The sequence below is a fragment of the Camellia sinensis genome, chromosome 14 (assembly GCF_055761805.1).
Source record: "Camellia sinensis isolate YWXY chromosome 14, ASM5576180v1, whole genome shotgun sequence".
Classification (NCBI taxonomy): Eukaryota; Viridiplantae; Streptophyta; class Magnoliopsida; order Ericales; family Theaceae; genus Camellia; species Camellia sinensis.
Window position 1 is genome coordinate 79,689,866 of NC_138974.1, and position 19,458 is coordinate 79,709,323.

The window sequence follows — 19,458 nt, forward strand, 5'->3', positions numbered from 1 at the left end:
GGTGAGACCCACTGTCACATCCCTAGTACAACCACTAATTAGTGGTCTGCATCATTTTTTAATTTATATTCCTAGTACAAATTAATTGTTAAAGATCTAATCCAAAAAAAAAAAACTGTATTTTGGTGGGCCTTGACCCAGCTCCCCAGGCCCATCAGTTAACCCTTGGGCTCAAGTTCATTTTACGTGCCGCTTTCTTTTGCTTTTTGTCGTTTGCCCCGCTTCGTTTTATTTGTATCTACTCTTCATTCACTCTCTCTCTCTGCTGCTTGTCTCACCTTATCTCTTCCTCGTCACTCTCTCTCTCTCTCTCTCTTTCTCTCTCTATCTGTTCGATTAACCAGAATGGCGAACGAAGACCCAAAACCCCAATTCGAAAACCCTGAGGAAGAAGAAGAAGAAGAAGAAGAAGACGACGACGACGATGAAGATGAAGAAGAAGATGAGCCTAATCCAGAAGAGCCATTGGCCGATAATCCATCTTCATCCTCATCTTCCGACGACTCCGACTCCGACTCCGACTACGACTCGGACGATTCGGAGCAGCCTGACACCGAACTCGCCACCCGAACCAGCGGAACTACTGTCAACTACGAAGAAATCGACGAGGAGGACAACTCGGAGGAAGCGAATGTGAAGCGATTCATGCAAATCCTTGACAGCAAAAGGATGAAGAGAGAGCAAGACGAGGAAGAGAAAGAGTACGTGTACCACGAGGACTTGTTTGATTTCCCGAGGGATAGAGAGAATTGGAGAGAAGAGGATTTGAAGGAGCTCTGGGCCGATGCTCCGCTTGAGATGACCAAACCCGGTTGGGACCCTGCTTGGGTTGATGAGGACGAAATGGAGGCTGTCAAGGAGGAGATTAAGGCCGGTAGAGACCCTCCCATTGCTCCTTTCTACGTGCCGTATCGGAAACCTTATCCGGCTATACCGGACAATCATTATGATATTTCCAACCCTAAATCAGTGATTGAAGAACTTGATAGGATTGAGGAGTTCTTGATTTGGGTCAGCTACATTTTCCCTGATGGAAGCACGTAAGTGTTTATTGGTGAAATTTTATATTGAAATCTTTGATTGATTCATTTGTTAGTTTGGTTGGTTTTGATGTTTTCTTAGATGGGTTGAGTTTTTTTTGTTTGTTTGTTCAAATTTTGTGCATTTTTGTTGAAGTTGGTTTATAAGGAATGTAATTTGGGAAGTTGAGTCAGGTTTAGCTGCATAATGCTCACATAGGGTTTAGGGTTTTGGCCTCATGAGTCTGGGTTTACTTGACCCGTTACCGTACAGTTTGTGCCCTTTATTTTGTCAAGTTGGTTGCTCATTGCTTTCAAACTACTTACTTATAAAACTGATTGGATTGGATGAATGAAGTTGATAAATTGATTGACCCTTGCGGCAATAAATGCACTCTCTACAAACTCAAGTCTATGGATGGAGCTCCTTTGATGCAAAGTCTTGGTTAAGTGCGTGCCTGTACCCAATTAACCTTGGTGTTCTTTAGTGTTAACTTGTAAAATTCCTGTTTGTTTACTTACAGTATTATAGCTTTTGCTTGTGTTAAATTTAGTGGTTGTTTGTTGTGTCAATAGAGAGATCTGTGCATTGGCTAGTTAATATTTGAATAAAATTTCATTTGATTTTGAGCTATTGCGCATTTGAATTGACTTGGATGGCTTGAAGCCTTGAAGTGGGCATCCTTCAGGTACATGATTTTTGCTTCAGTTTGTTTTCTCCTTTCTTTTATATGATTTTTGAGTGATTACTTTTTGATGATCGTTGTTATAATCTTTTGCATACTACTTTGTATTCCATTTTTTTCAATAGCAGTTTCATAGAATATTTTTTTTAGTAAAAAAAATGTGGTTAATAACGTCAGAATTAGTCCATTGCTGTTTTTCTGATTCCGTGCAGTTTCAGACCATATACTTTCGTACGGACGTTATGCTTAGTTAGGCTTCTAAGTTGTGCCATACATGAACTGGTGTGGAAAATGTGGTTTATTATTTGGAACACATGAAGGACTCCATCCTTGTAATTGCTCCTATTGCTGATGATGACCCTTTCATTTGCTGTAGGTATGAGGGCACGGTCTGGGATGACTTAGCTCATGGAAAAGGTGTTTATGTTGCTGAGCAAGGACTGGTCAGGTTTGTAATTATTTTTTTTAAAGCAATTACAATACTATTGTCATAATGTTTCTGGAAGAGTATAAGATCTATTCAATCTCTGCTTAATTGGCTAGAATGTGATTAACTTTAGAGTCAAATGTCGTTTTCTTGTAAATTTTTTTATTTTTTATATGGATTATTTAATTCTTATAGGTATGAAGGTGAATGGCTTCAAAACAACATGGAGGGTCACGGGGTGGTTGAAGTTGACATACCTGATATAGAACCTGTGCCAGGGTCCAAGTAAGCCTCTTCTATATTTACCAGTCTAGAATCTAAAGTTTTCTTAGTGAACATTTCTATTGATGTGGGTTCATCTTCCCAGGCTTGAAGCGAAAATGCGAGCTGAAGGGAAAATAATACAAAGAGATTACATGTCCCCGGAAGACAGAGAATGGCTGGAGATGGATATTGAAGATAGTATTCGTTTAGCAGGCGGAAACTATGAAATTCCCTTTTATGAGAATGATGAGTGGATCAGACAATTTGGGAGGAAACCGTATGTTTTATTTTCAAGAGTCAACTACTTTTTATTTCCCACTGATTATCATAGTTATTGCCTCTACCCTCTTATTTCACTCTTTTGTTTGATTTATCATGTTTCAAGTTAATGTTAATGTCATTATCATCACATGTTTGGTTTCCTTCCGCATTAAAAATAATAAAATAAAAAAAATTATTATGCTTTGTTTGATTATAGCCTGGTTGTTTATTGATCAATCCATTCTCATGTCTTGATTTTTTGAAAATTGTTGTATTGACATGCCTGTATAGTGTGAAAAATAGAGGACCAAGTATTTTTCCTATTGAGCAAACGACATTTAGTTTAATTGATTTCAGTTGGTTTCCTATTGATCCAGCATACCCCTCTGGCAGCACTCAACAGAAGTTCTCTTCTTTAAATATTATAGCCTTTACTCCAAATGAGGACCTTCTGCATTCTATTCTTATCCAAGAAAACATTTTTTTTTTACTTTCTTTTTTGGTAGTGATTGAAACGAGACATTTATGGGCTTATTCGTAATAGTGTTCTGATGCCAGGGAGAAAGGCCGGTACCGCTATGCTGGTGAATGGAAACATGGTAGAATGCATGGGTGTGGTATATATGAAGTCAATGAACGCCCAATACATGTAAGTGCATGAAAGATGCATTATGCCATTAGAGATCAGCACGTGTCTACATCCCTCTGGGAATTAGTTTATAGGTATCATTGTTTTAGATATCTATGCTAGTTTCCTATATCTCATGAAAGTAGCAGGGTTGTACAATTTGGAAAAAATACTTATCATGATTACAAAGTTGAGCACCTTATTTAACTAGAAGATTCATTATCTTTAATAATAGTAGGTACGAAAAATTCAAGACCTATTTGATATTAGAATTCTAGATCTCCAGTGGATGCTAGGTTAACTTAATGTCCCTGGTCAATGTTCTCTAATAAACCTAATATGTTCAAAGAGGGTAAGGTTAACTTGCATGTTATATTGGCAGGGTCGCTTCTACTTTGGGGAGCTATTAGAAGATCCTGCTGGTTGTGATGAAGATGTTTCGGCGGTATCTTAAGACTCTCTCTCTCTCTCTCTCTGTGTCTCTCTCTCTCTTCCTTGTGGATTTTGTACCAGTTGTGATGATGAAATTTCTCTTATGATTTCATACTCTAGCTGCATGCTGGTATAGCAGAGGTGGCTGCTGCTAAGGCACGGATGTTTGTTAACAAGCCTGATGGAAGTATGTCTTTTCAAACTTTTTTTTTTTCCTTTCCTTCCTTCTTCTTCTGGGGTATTATATGATTCTTGGATGAATTTTTATTTGCTAGTCATTAACTTAGGTGATTCAACATGGGGTTCACAAATTGTGTTGCAATGGAATGGGTTTCTCTTAAACCTGGTAGTACTTGAAAACAATCATCGTTTTTATTTTACTCAAGGACATGACACTATTTGTCCCATGGGGGGATTACAGATAATAAATAAATAAATAATTGTTGGATTATTTTATTTTGCTCTTGTAGGATTTATAAACTATTTGTGTTTATTATGCCTTGAAATTATCCAAATGTGTTTATAATATTATCAAAGGCAGGCTGCTAGTTTCCCTTCACACTAGCTTAAAACATGGGCATTGCTGAATTTTGATCTATGACCTGTATTCGGTTTATGGTTTGCTGTCTTCATATGTTGTATTTGCAAACTCAATGGATCAATTCAATTTGCTATGTTGTACTTGCAAACTTGATGAATCAATTCAATTTGCTTTGAATAATCTATTCGGAAGTCTTTTTTGAGATTGATGGAACATGAATCCATATTTTACATAATAGACTGGTTAATATTTACATCCATTCATCCTGCAATGTTTATTAATTCAGTTAAAATGTTTCTTATTTCCATGTCCCATTTGCTGCTGGCTAGGGAAGAATAAAAGTTCACGATCATATATATACATATATTCCTTTTCAGTGTTACTAGTAAACGCTAATACTCTAGTGATTTACGTTTTGAAACATAGGTTTCAAAACACGGTACGCTTCGTTCCAAAAAGTTGAATTTAATGATCCAAAGCCATCCTCATGTTATTTTTCTATATTTTTCATTTAAAGTTATCCTTAATAGGAAAAAGGTCGAATACAATGAACTAAAATCTAGATAGAGTGGAATTTTGGATTGACAAAATGTAAAACAATGGGTCATAATGCTCATAGAACTGTGTTGTTGAATGATTAATTTGAAGAAAAATACACTATAATATATAGGATGTCAAATTAAGAAATCTATCCATATTGTATCACATTTTAAGTCATGTGGTGTACCATGTTCCCGTTCCAATTCCTCGCACCAGAATGTAGAAATTTAATGTATAAAGAGAAAAAGAGAATTGTATTATTGATTGATGTTTGTAATTGTTGAATTATTGAATGCTACAATGATTCCTATATATAGAAGAGTAGGTGGTGGTAGGTGGTAGGTGGAGTAGGTGAAGTGGAGGTGGTAGTGGTGTAGGTGAAGTGGAGGTGGTAGTGGTGTAGTGGGTTTAGTGGAGTAGGTGAGGTGGTAGTGGTGTAGTGGGTTAGGTTTAGTGGGTGAAGTAGGTGATAGGTTTTAACAGCCCCCCGCAAACTCAAGGGGGATAGGAACTAACCAACTTGAGTTTGGAGAGAGTAACAAAACAAGAAAATACATAAAAAATAAAAGAGGATAGGAGACACTGTATAGTCGTGTCAGACCGTTGTAGAAGACCGATGTAGAAGACACTGGCTCGTGTCGGACCGATGTAGAAGACAGTTTATGGGGTCATGTCGGACCGTTGTAGAAGACAGTTTACGGAGTCTTGCTGGACCCTTGTAGAAACTAACCGGAATCAATGTCGGGACAGTTTACAGAGTCTTGTCGGACCCATAAAGGAGCTAACCAGAATCAATGTCGGGACAGTTTACAGAGTCTTGTCGGACCCATGAAGGAGCTAACCGGAATTAATGTCGGGACAGTTTACAGAGTCTTGTCGGACCCATGAAGGAGCTAACCGGAATCAATGTCGGGACAGTTTACAGAGTCTTGTCGGACCCTTAAAAAGTCGCACCCTCAAAAGGTGTGCCTAATTTTTCAAAAAGGCGTGCCATCAAAAGACGTGCCCAATCTATAAAAAGGCGTGCCATCAAAAGTTGCGCCCTCAAAAGGCGCGCCCACTTCATCAAAAGTCGTGCCCGACAGAAAGCGTCGAGCCATCAAAAGGTGAGCCGGAGACGCGGCGAGGCACGTGAGCGACAGAGCGGCGTGTCGGCCGCGTCGTCAGTGTCAATATAAACCAATGCGGAGGCGGAGGAAACCAAACCAGACTGAAACCTCTGAACTTGTCATTCTGAAACAATCTGTAAATACTCTGTATCCAACCCTTCTCGGAAACACTCAGCAACCCAAAAAACATGGCCTCTTCTTCCCGTTCAGCTACCCAGAACATGGCCTCCTCTTCCCGTGGTCTGCTCACTCTCTTTCCCGACCTCAACGAGTCAACAGGAGAGATAACAGGTGCGGTGGCCCGTGAACCTCAACCAAACACCTCTGGTTTTGCTCCGTTGAACTTTCCGATGCGGTCGGTGGAGCAAAAAATGGCAGTACAAACGGATATTGAGGCCAATCAGTATACATTGAAGTCATGTGTGGAAACCATGACTGCGGTCACAAACTTGTCGCACCGGCTGCAGAGTAGGACAAATGAGGTGCAGCAGTTAAACGCCCAACTGGCTCTGCTGCAGCGCATGTATAAGGATGCGCGAGCAGAGATAAGTGTGCTAAAGGCGGAAAATAAGGAGCTGAAGCGGAAGGCCACCGTGATGTTCCGATTTGGAGGTCCGCCATATGCTGCAGTGGAGGAGTATGGGGGAGTGAACGTGCTGGGCGGCGTGGAAAACACGGAGGCAGCACCAGCAAGGGCCGCTCAGGACGGAGGCAAGAAGAAGAGACCGGCGGCAGAGTAGAGAAGAAAAATCCCGCCTGTGGATGTGGTTGTTTGGGTTTGTTGTTGTTGTTGTTGTTTTTTTTTTTTTTTTGGTGTAAAATTGTGATCAGGGCGAAATCCCGATAGAAATAAAATGAGTGTATTGTGCAAATCCGAATGGCTTGAAGGTACAAGACTGAGCAGAAAAATTAGATGGAATGAATTTTTTTATTTTTTTTATTTTTTTATTTTTTTATTTTTTTATTTTTAATAATAAAAAATTGAGGTTCAAGGAAAAGTTGGGCTGTGGAAAGAAGAAAAAGAAAAAGTAGCACCCACGTGAGTTCCATCCAATTTTTTATATATATAAGATAAAAAAAAGGTTTGGACGGTGGAAAAATATTTTAAAATAGAAAAAATTATATAATATAGTTATCTCTTTGAAATTATATGCTGGTGTTAATCAAAAAAGTGGGCCAAATTACCAATACCGCCAATCTTGTAGACATCCTGAAGTGGGAGACGAAGAGGCTTGTCTGATGGCCTCTTGGGCTCTGTAATCATGTCGAGGGCATCAAGAAGGGTTGGGCCCTTGTACCATGTTACCGGTGTAGAAGACACTGTATGAGTGTGTATATAGACTACCCAAAAGATATACATGGATATAGATATCGAGCCCTCAAAAGTCGTGCCCTATTTTGTGGCTTGGAATAGCAGGGGATTGAAACCAGACGCAAGGAAGGCCGGTGTCGCGACGGAGCTTTGGCAAAGGGACATCGACGTGCAAGCGGTGGTGGTCTTCGGCGACTGAACAGTAGTGCACTCAGAAAGGAAATTTCAAGGTATGTGTAGAAAAATTTTAGCAGATTAGGTTGAGGTCCGGCGGACGGCCAAGGCGAGGTTGCCGCCCGCCGGTGAAGCGAAAAATACTAAGTGCTTAACCTTGCTCTGATACCATGTAGAAATTTAATGTATAAAGATAAAAAGAGAATTGTATTATTGATTGATGTTTGTAATTGTTGAATTATTGAATGCTACAATGATTCCTATATATAGAAGAGTAGGTGGTGGTAGGTGGTAGGTGGAGTAGGTGAAGTGGAGGTGGTAGTGGTGTAGGTGAAGTGGAGGTGGTAGTGGTGTAGTGGGTTTAGTGGAGTAGGTGAGGTGGTAGTGGTGTAGTGGGTTAGGTTTAGTGGGTGAAGTAGGTGATAGGTTTTAACACAGAATGATCCACATTCTAGGTGACATAGCCCTTTTAATTTATTTTCAATGTGATCAACTTGGCCATGATTTGGAAATCGAAGCTATGCTTTCTTTGTGCTGGCTTTTTTTTTATATATATTTATTTACCTTATGCAGATTTTATATATTAGATATTAAAGCTTACTTTCTTTTGGTTGGTTTGCGGCTTCACTTTTCTTCACAATTTAGTTTTACTTCATCTGCACAGTGGTCAGAGAACAGAGGGGTCCATATGGCGATCCTCAACATCCGTATTTCTACGAGGAAGAAGATGTGTGGATGGCACCAGGCTTCATCAACCAGTTCTATGAAGTAAGTTAAATTTGAGTTTTATTGAGTTTCTTATTTTCTTTTCATTTGCAAGGACTTAATAGTCTCTTCAAGGTACATAATAATATGAGAAGTGATGAGTTCATTCATCAGGTTCCTGATTACTGGAAAACATATGTGCATGAGGTGGATGAAGAACGGGAGATGTGGTTGAACTCCTTCTATAAAGCTCCATTGAGATTACCTATGCCTGCTGAACTTGAACACTGGTGGTCGAAAGGTACCATCTCCTACTTCTGAACCTGAACACTGGTGAATATACTTTTAAGGCTGTACTTGGATTGTGGATTTGGTTAGGGATTCAGAAAAGGAAAGGAAAATGTGAGGGAAATGAGAATAAAATAAAATAAAATAGAAGAGCTTATATTTCATTCACATATTCCTCACCTTTTTCTATCTTTTTTGAATCCCTATATAAATTCATGATCCAAACACAGCCTAAAATGGTTTTGTATTTTTTATATTGCAATACCTCCTTTTTACTTACCTCAGTTTTTTGTTTGTGCCCAACTGCATCTACAATTTATACACTTGATGTTCCATTTCTGATGAATTACTTCTTTTGCCCACAGTTCTTCAATAGATGCATATTTTGTCGTTGACATATGGCATATTGTTTGGTCAGATGAAAAGCCAGAATTTATTCTCATTAACAAGGAACCGGAGCCTGATCCTGAAGATCCATCGAAGCTCATATATTCTGAAGATCCTCTCATCCTACACACTCCAACTGGACGGATAATCAACTATGTTGATGATGAGGAACATGGGGTCCGCTTGTTTTGGCAACCACCTCTGGAAGACGGGGAAGATGTGGACCCAGCGAAGGCCCAGTTCCTACCCCTTGGATTTGATGAGTTTTATGGACGAGGTGGGACTGCCAAGAAGGATAATATATGGATGCGTCTATTAACAGCAGTGGAAAATGCATTAAAGCCAATGTTTGAGAAGCTAGAGAATTGGACTGAAGAGCAGAAAAAGGCTAGTGAGATGAAGATGAAGCTGATAGAGAAAGAGATTGAATTGGTTGAAGCTGAATTATGTCTAGAGGAGGCAATTGAAGACATGGATGAGGAGTTGAAGAGAATAGAGAAAGCGGAGCAGAAGAAAGTGGATAAAGGTTTGCAAGAGGAAGAAGATATTTTAACTCCTGAAATGACCAGCAAAGGTGTAAAAACTTCGGCGACAGAGGAGGAAGGTGAAGCGGATGAGGAGGTAGAAGGGGAAGAGGAGGAAGAGGATGATGATGTTACACCAACGAGTTTTGGGTCTGTAATCAAGGATCAGGATTCAACAAAAGATGACAAGAAGGAAAACAAGCCTGGGAGGTCTCCATTTTCTTCAACCTCGTTATCACCTGTTTCTTCTTCTAGCTTGGTCTCAATGGTGAGTGTGGACTGCCCATTAATTTCCTCGATGCATTATTTTCTATGTGACCATAGCCAGAGAGTCACAAGTTAGGGTTTGAAAAGGAAGCACCTCTCTTGTTACTTGAAGCTCAAACTTGCATTCTCACTTGTGCCTGGACCAACGTCTAGCAGATAAGAATCAAGAGTGAGTAGCCAAACCGTGAGGACGATTTGGGAAAAAATGGAGGTCAAATTTCTCCAAAATTGGATAGATTTTGGAGAGAGAGGAGATGAGCTAGTAGTTACCAATTTTGCTCATACTTTTTATGAGAAGTGATTTTTGTTTTTGCCTTTATTCCTCACATCATAAAGCTTTCTTTATTTTTCTTCTATTTCATTTATCTTCCCCAAACAATGGGAGAGGATAACCCGCTTTTTTCCTCTCCGTTTCTCTCATATATTATTCAAAAAAGGAGAGATACCACTATCCTTTCCTTTCAATTATTTTATTTTCTCTCTTAGTTTGGCAAACAGACTTTTAGTTTTAATTGGTCCAAATGTTTACTACAGTCCATTTGCTTCGCAGGCTCCACCTCAGCTGCAGCAGTTGTTTTCAAAGTGGAAGGAGGAGGGGAAATCACAACAAAAGCTGCTGCCACCACCTTCTTCGAAGCCCTCTCCTTATTTGGTGTGTTTTCCACAAAAGAATGGCCAAAATTTGAAACTGAGAGCAGCAAGACACACACATAGACAAATCAAGGAAATTTCCAAGTCACGTTTAAGAAGCCTCTCAACTCGAAAGACTCCTGTAAACTCCCAAACAAGCAGCCTAGGAGACTACAAACCACATGCTGCAACAGAAGTGGATTTTCAGAGCATACTATCTTTGCACACCAGTTTGGATATCGGTATACAGTGAGTCCCTCCTGCTGTGTGTCCGTGTTGTGTGTTTTGTACAACATAATTGATTTTGTCACAGCATTGTTCTACGGATTAATTTTGTGTACTCAGGGTTGGTTGGCTTTAAGGTCAGCTACAAAAATGAGAAAGTTGAAAATGTTTAGTCAAGATTTCTATACTACAGCAAATTATAATTGATTGTCACATTGTTTTTTCGGGGAAACTCATTTGATTCATGGCATCATAACTCTTTTGTTCTATCTGTATTGAGACTTGATTAATTCTTTTATTGGAAAAAGGTCAAGTGGCCATAGACTGCTTTTCTTTGTTGGGAATAATGGTTGGATTGTATGATTTTAGATCATGGAATTTCACCAGGTATCTTTTGCAGGCTAAGAAACTGAGAGGTCGTGAGTTAGCGTGTTGGCAAATGCTTATCTGCCCTAGCGTTCTAGTGTGGGTTCGAGTAATGAGTATCAGGGTTTGGTTGTGTTTTGCTTCTTCGTTTTCGTTTTTCAGTTTTCGTGTTTTTAGCAACAAAAAATAATGAAATGTTTGAAAATGCATGTGGTTTTCATATTGCTTTTATTTTTTTGCAAAATCAAATTTTGGAATTTAACTTTTTTAGTGATTCTTTGAGGGTGGGTTATTTTCTAAAAACCTTCCCAAAATAAATTTTTTTTTGAACAAGTGAAAATAGAAAACGAGCCCTTATACATTAGGTAGGACTTTTATCTGCAGTATTGAGAAAATGGGCAGTGGAAAGGTGATGCAGAATTTGGTCAAAATATCAAATTGTTAAAAAAAAAAAAAAAAAAATATTAATCATCATCATTTGATACCCAAAGTTAGAAGAAGCAATTTGTCATCTAACAATTAAATTTCCAAGGGGTGGAATTTGAAATGCAGGTATCAACATGCTGGATTTGCCAAAGTAGTATTTATTTATTTTTTTAATATGATTAATTACTGGGAAACCTTTGGTAGAATTGTTACAGAAAACAAAATGTGGGGTTGCAACCCTTGCACATAGAATTGGAACAAAATCGAATTGAATCTATATGCTTAAAAAATGGAGTTGTTAGATTTTGCAGCGATTCTGAGTGAGAAGAGATAGGATAGAAGGTAGAAGATGGAAGTGAATGGAGTTTATGGGAAAGTTGCTCCTAGGGCTGCGCAAGGAATCCATGAAATCCATAATTCGATCCAGTCCAGTCTAAACCGATAGGTTTGGATTGGTTTTTTGAATCCGTGGTTCGGTTCCGGATTGAAAAATTAAAAATCCGTAGTACACGGATGGTTCCGGATTGGAACCGATTCGGACCGTATACAAATAGTATATATATTTATTATACATCCTTCCCTATCTTCTCTTATTCTATATAAAATCTAAACTCAAACCTAAAACCGTATAATATCTTCTTTTATTACTTTTGTTTGTTAGTTTTTAGTTTTAATTTGTAATGGTCTAAATACTTATGGTGAAACCAGTTTTCTTATGGTTGTTTAAATTATAGCACAGTATGTCGCTATTATAGAAATAGATGTTGCTATTGTGGAACTAATATAGCGCTATGTTTATATTTTTATGAAATTAAAGTGTTATATATATTTTTTTGTAATTTAATTATGTGAATCCGTGGTCCAAAACCGATCTAATCCGTATTGAAATGGATTGGTTCGGATTGACTCCATTATTTAAACGGATTAGATTGATTCTAATTTTTCAAAAATCATAGATAACGGATTGGTTCTGATTTTACCCCAATCCGGTTCAATCCGAACCATGCTCACCCCTAGTTGCACCTTAAAATGTCCAACCAAATTAAAACCAGCTTCGTAAAAATGGAGTTCTGGAGAGTAATACAAGTGTTGAGTTGCCAAATGAAATGATGGAGTGTTACACTTTAGATGGTGAAAATCTATTAATCCAAAGCAACCACATGGGTGATCCTATTAAAAACTCGTTTGGTTTAGCTTAATAGTCAATTTTTTAATAAATTTTGTTATCTTATTTTATATTTCAATTAATTTTTTTAAATATTTTATAGTGAGTTTTTGACTTTTTATTTTTTATACCCAAAGTTAAAATAAAAAATAAAAAAAAAAACCTGGTAAGAAAAGAAAAAAGTCAATAATAATAAGAAGAAAAAAAAAAGTGATTCCAAACAAGGCGTAATGATGTTGGAAGTAAAAGAAAGCAGAGTGAGACCCTATATATATGAATAATAGAACTGTCAACTGTGGACCAAAGAAATGTCGGATAAGGTGACCCATAATTTTTAGACACATCTAAGGATAACAGAGTATGACCTAACTGGACATTACAATACAAATTTTCAATATAGCTAGTTACTTTATGTAATGTATATATATAGCACAGATATGTAATTGTAATTTCAAATTTCTCTAAATTAAAAGCCGCTTCGTGTGATTGGAAGATAATGAGACATTTTTTTTTTGAGTCAAAATTTTAAGATATTAATTTGTTAGTAAAGTTTAATTACAATTAAAGAGGTCGCCGCTATTCTATCAGCTTGAACCCCTGACATTCCCCCATGTGAATATAAGTTTCTGAAGTACCTTGCATTTCGAGTCGATTTTAAAAAGTGAATTTTTTAAAGAAATTTGTGTAATTTGGTATTAGAGACAATCACCCCATTGAACATGGGATCGCATGCAACCTTTGGATTGGATGACCTGTGACTTTGTAGTTTGAACTGCAGATAGGGACATTTTATAGGCAAAATTAAAATACCTACTAAAATATTGAATGCTGATGAGTGAGTGATACTGCCAATGATTGGATTAGTGTGCATAGAGAGAAATTATTCAATGTTTTCGGAGTATTACGTGTCTATATTCCTTAATCAATCATTATTTAATATGTCCTCTCATATTCCTTAATCATCCAACACAATACCCTACCTACTCACATTTTCCATCAATTATAATGTTATGAAATATCACGTGTCTATATTCCGGAATTACTGAATAATTAGCCGTGGATAGAATAGTATGGGTTGAATTAAGATACATAGTATGGATAGAATAGTGGTGTAGGTTTGGGACTTAGAAGTTTGCTCCTCTCTAGGTCTCAGGTTTAAAACCTTTTAGGTGCTATCAATCCTTGTGTTGGGTCAGTTCATACGGAGCTTTGCTGTGACTTTAAATGGGTCCCCCGCTAGTGGACGGTGAGATTGATCCCCCAAGAATTAGTCGAGGTGCGCTCAAGCTGACCCAGATACCCGAGTTATCAAAAATTAAAAAATATATATCATATTGAATTGAAAAGGCCTACCATTAGTTTCAATAAAATAGGACGTTGGTTGTGGAACGCGGTGGTATATTTTCATCTTATATCACCTAACAATAAGTTTAATTATGTGAAAATAAATCTCTTAAACATCCTTATAATTTTTTGGTATATATATTAATTTTTGAGAGAGAAAACTCCGTAGGGCAAATGGTGGAGATGGGCCCTTCCCTTAATGCAATGTATCTCTAAATAAAAAACAAAGACAAAGCTAGGGGCATTGAAAAGCGTGACTGATTGGAATATGTTGATGGACACACTTTTTTGTTTTTGTTAGTGAAAGCCATTCATATCCTTATTTCATATTTAAAATAAGATTAAAATTTTTATAAAATACAATAAAATTTATAAATTTAATATAATTATATTGATATCATCACTTTATAATAATATATAAACAAATAGAATTAGGTATGAAATATAAACAAACACATAATTAAAAATAAACAAGAATGATTGGTGCCTTGAGGGATAGAGACGCGAATGGCTCGAATTGTCCTCTCTCTGAAATAAAACGCAGCCTCTCTCTCTCTACTCTCATTCTTCTTCTTCTTCTCTCCCTCTCCCCTCTCTATTCAAACCCAAAATTGAAGCAGCTCTTTTCTCATCCTTTTCGAAGCAGCTCAGGTTCTCTCGTCCTCTCATCCCTCTCGAAGTAGCTTAGGTTCTCTCGTCCTCTCTCTCACTTTCGTCCTCTCGCTCCCTGTCATCCTTCTCGTCCTCTCATCCCTCTCGTCAGTGTGCCGTTCTCTCCATCGTCTTTCATCAAACCACTGGAGCCCTCTTCATCGCATTGTCGTCGTCAAATTACCGAAGCCCTCATCACCGCTGCTGTCGTTGGTGGTTTGGACTCTTATCACGTACCAGAAAAACATCTTTGTCTCTCTCTCTCTGGTAAGTCCAGACATCGCCATACTTAGGGTTTGGATTTTGGCCTTGTAAATCAAAAATTGGGGCTTTGAACTTTGGCTATAATATTCTTAAAAATATTGTGAAAATAAAACTTGTCACGCCCAAAATTTAGACAATTAAATATTAAATTAGAACTAAACCCCAATCAATATTCCATCATCCAAATCCTAGAGGTGAAACAAAAAAACTAAACGCCAACCAAACCATCCACCATAATTTCACAACTAACCAATATCTCCAACATTAAAGTAACAATAAATAGTCAAACTAACTTAAATAATGTACGATTACAAACCATGCCAAATTATCCCAATATTAAAGCCATAAAAAAAAAAAATACATAAACTAATATCAACCCTAAGCTCAAGAAAATAAAAGAAATCCAAGAGATGTGTCCAAAAACTATAGTTACTCCATGTCACCATTGTAGCCCCAACTAATCATGCAAAGGAAGCTCGGCTGCGCTCAAACAGAATGCACCTGAGCTGCCAAGAGACAAAACGGGGCAGTATACAAGTATACTGGTATGAGTACAAGATTTAATACCCACATGTCCACCAGACACAAACAAAAATATATTTAATTCTTGTTACGGGACAAAACAAGTAGCTCCAACTACATCGAGATGAATGGATAGTTTCCCAAGATACGGTAGCGTTTAGTTTCTTGCCCGTACATAACGAAATATAATTTGATTATAAAATAAACAAAATAAAAATAAAAATAAAAATATGGTGGGTCAGCCCTGCATAAAAAAATTAGTAAGGCCCACCATCCTGCAAAAAAATAAAGTTAGTATAATTTAATCATAAGTAACTTGCTAAAGAAGTATAAAAATACACTGTTTCATTCTTAAATAATTTGAATTGACCAAAACTCAAAGAACAAAAGTTGTACAGAATCAAATTTTCTAAAAGACATCGCAGACGTATTTAGTAGAAACTAAACAGGTTGAGAGAAAAACTTGATAGAAGAACTTAGACGAAATTCAACCGAAAAATCTGAAGCTGAAAACGAACAGAAACTGCCTTAAAATGATTTTTTTCGGAAAAGTTCAAAACGCGAAAAGTGTGCAGAATAATGTTTTACTTTAAATATCGTGAAACCAATAAAAATAAGCTCGTTTCGTGGATTAAAATAGCCTCTAAAATCTGCATTGCCAAAATGAATTAAAACTACTATAATCAAGATCATCCGATTATAAGTTATAATCGATCTTTCTAATAAAAAGTTTAAACACAAAAGTTGTCTAGAATCACGTATACATGTCTTTTCTCAAATTTCATAATTTATCGAGGTAGTTTACTATTTTTCAAGATGTATAAATCAATACAATTCACACTATACTAATAAACTCATAATTAAATTCTTTGTACTTTAACTCCACCACTTCGGCCTCCACTTTCGGCTTACACATATATATCCCATGTGTCTCCCGTATGGTTTTATACTCACCATATTTTTTTAAAAATCAAAGAATTATTTGAAGAACTATTGGAGCCACTCAAACAAAACCCTAATCTTTTTTTCCTCTTCTTTCCCGTCTCTCTTCTCACGCCACACACAACACTCTGTTTTCTTTGATTAGTCTCTCTCTCTCTACCGTCTCTTTGTTTTTGTTCTCTTTTCTTTCTTTTTTGTTTTGCTTCCTAATGCAGCTGTTGTGAATATAACCTAATAGCTAGTATAACCTGATAATATTATATTATATTATATTTTATTGTATAAATACAATATATAAATATTCTTTATAAAATCAATATATATATAACACTTTTTTTTATATAACAAATATAAATATATAAATATTTAGATTAATTATATATAATTAAATAACAAATTAATTTAATTAAATAACACGTTAAATTAATTAAATACCACATTAAATTCTCATGTAACCATGTAATTAATAAAGTCAAAAATAAAATAAAGTAATAATAATAAATATGACTTACGAAAAGATCAGGGTCGCTACAAAACTGTAGATCAAATTTATTTTGGATGTGACCTACATTATATCAAATTTGAATTTGGTTGTTGTTATTGGAGATTTTAATTGATTACATATTGATGAGCATTTGTATGACATATGTGCCTGAGCCATTTCATGTTTATGTGTTGAATCCAGCTCTTATTCTCTGTATGTGTCCCATTCCACCATAAAAGTTGATATTACCACTAATTTAAGTGCATACAAAACACACCTGATATCCATCTTCATTGGCAGTGGCCATTCCATATAGTTTTGTACGAGTCCCTACTATATTTTTATTTCAAATAAGGAAGACTCGGAGGAAATTAAAATGGCTTCGGTATTGGTTATGCAGAAAAAAAATGGCTTCTTCTTTTACTAACCATAGCAACATTAGATTGAAACAAATAATGTGTTACTGTGGGAGAACAGCTGCCATGTATATTATATGAACCATTGAATGGAAGTCAAGAGCGTTTGTTCTTTGTTTGCCTAGCAAAATATATAAGTAGCAAGCTTTATTGTATGACAGTATCTATTATAGAAATTAATCCTTTAGTTTTTGAAAATTTATTTGCATGGTTTGACTAACTCATTTTCATGCATTGCAGAGCAATAAGGCACACTGCAATTACTTCATGTTCGCAAATGATGATGATGAGGACGTTACCTCCACAATCTGTTCCAATACTGGACCTCGTCAAACTATAACAACCGAAGAATTTAACGAGCTAAGGACAATACTTTCTTAGATGGAAAATGAACTTCATGACCATGGTAGAAGGCTTCAAAGGATGGACAAGAAATTGAAGGCAATCATTTATGTCATTGTATTTTGTACAATTTTCTACTTGATGATGTAAATTAGTGACTTGTTAGTTTTCTTCTATTTTGTATCATTTTCTACTTTATGATGTAAATTAGTGACTTGTTAGTTTTCTTGTAATTTTATGGATTGTGAGTAGATGTTGTCATCAATAGATGGAATGTGGGTATCTTTTAGGTGAAAAAGATGTGGATGATATAGAAGATGATCTTTTTAGCTCATTTTGATTGGGAAAATTTTTATTACAATACTAAATAATGATGGATTGATGACTGTGTGCTGTAAAATTAATGTTTATACAAGAGAAGAGATTAAATTTAGGTCACAAATGTAGGTTCAAACATGTCACATTTACATGTGTACATTTGAAGGAGATGTTGGTAAATAAGATGTTGGCGAATCAGTTACAATAGCATAGAACAGAAATATGTCTTTAACTTTTTATCAAAAAGCTCAATCAGAATGAGAAGCTACTGGTTGACCCTAAATGCAATTACACTTGCAAACAATCATAAGTACAACTATATATATTAATTTCACATTGAAAAAATAAATACATAAAAAAACTAGTTATAAACCATAAAGCAACAGAAATGTGAATCATCCTGATAACAAAGCAATAGAGATTCATAATGATGTCAGTTGTATCATCCATATATTGAACAAAGTCTCTATATATTGAACCATCAGACAAGCATAGACATTCATAATGATGTTACTTGTATCATTCATATATTGAACCATCCTCATAACAAAGCAACAGAATTTTGAGTCGGGCCAAATTAATACAATATGTCGCTGTCCATAAATCATAAAATGTGTCCAACCATGAACATTTCTAAATTTACAAACCAAAGTATCCAAAGTTTACAAACCAAAGTCATAAAATTACTACTGCGAAACTAAAAATAAAATGGGGCATTTTGATCCGCATCTATATTCAAGTTAACAAATTTTGAAGCAATTGTCAAATTTTGACTGCTTATGTTGTTCACTATTTCTAAATGACTAAGAGATGCGCTTCCAATATTGTCCACCATTTGCATTGGACTACCTCGTGCCTATTCAATGAGAAAGTAAATAATATAAAATTATTATTTTGTCACAAACATATCTACAAATCACAAGAAGCAAAAATATTTCATGTCATATTTTTAATACATACCGGTATATACATACTCTCTTGTGTGTCATCCATACAAGGAAAATAGTACGGTTGAGCTTGCGGCACCTTACAAACATAGTCTTTTGATTAGTAATTTCAAACATGAAAATAAAAACAATGAAAAAATGCTCAGTTGTCCTTTCTTGAATACATACCGATTCATAAATACTTGGTTGCATGTCATCGGTAGAAGGAAAATAATAAGGGTGAGCTTGCGGTGCTTTATGATCATAGTAACACAATTTCATTAATACTTTCAAACATTAAAATAAATACCATACAAAAATATGAAGTCCACTTTGAAACACATATTGGTTCGTGTGTACTTGCTTGCATGCCATCCATACAAGCAAAATTCAACTTACGACCCTATAGGAACACACATTGGTGAATAATTTAAGTACAAAAAATTATGAAATTTACATATCAAACAAAATGAAAAATTTACCTATACTTTTATAGCCTTTTTATTCTTTCCCTTCAACCGATTCACAATTTCATCCATTTTACTAACATTCCGTTTGGTATATGGACGGCTGTAGCTTGCTTTTCGTGCTCTTTTCGGATACGACTAGCCCTACAGTTTGGACTCTCATGATTTTGAATCTGATTTCACAAGTGCAATGTGAAATAGATATACACAAATAAGTCCAAATCCGACAATTTTTTTGAAAAATCGATTTTGAATAAAAAATGGGCTGCTTTGCCAGATTTTAGAGTCGTTACCTAAATATTTTTGGAAAATTTAGGAAACCTGTGACTCGTGCCAAAAGGCCATTAGTCCGTCATCACCAAAGTGTCTCAGCTCGGGAACCTACGTATGAGAGGGCAAGGTCATG

At 36.1% G+C, this 19,458-nt stretch overlaps 1 protein-coding gene and 1 long non-coding RNA gene across 2 annotated transcripts; both read left to right on the top strand.

Moving 5' to 3' along the window:
* The first annotated feature begins 214 nt into the window (after positions 1–214).
* On the top strand, positions 215–10,766 carry EMB1211 (MORN (Membrane Occupation and Recognition Nexus) repeat-containing protein). Its single transcript, XM_082905861.1, has 11 exons — positions 215–1,040; positions 2,082–2,153; positions 2,328–2,417; positions 2,500–2,673; positions 3,216–3,306; positions 3,668–3,730; positions 3,838–3,904; positions 8,058–8,161; positions 8,273–8,399; positions 8,805–9,565; positions 10,115–10,766. Exons 1-11 carry the CDS (start codon positions 346–348, stop codon positions 10,445–10,447), a joined length of 2,577 nt encoding a protein of 858 aa, XP_082761987.1. The 5' UTR covers positions 215–345; the 3' UTR covers positions 10,448–10,766.
* Positions 10,767–14,284: 3,518 nt separating this feature from the next.
* Positions 14,285–17,675, top strand: LOC145807481 (uncharacterized). The gene is made up of 2 exons (XR_014350610.1): positions 14,285–14,638; positions 17,240–17,675. It is a non-coding gene; the product is annotated as an uncharacterized LOC145807481 (long non-coding RNA).
* Positions 17,676–19,458: the final 1,783 nt, after the last annotated feature.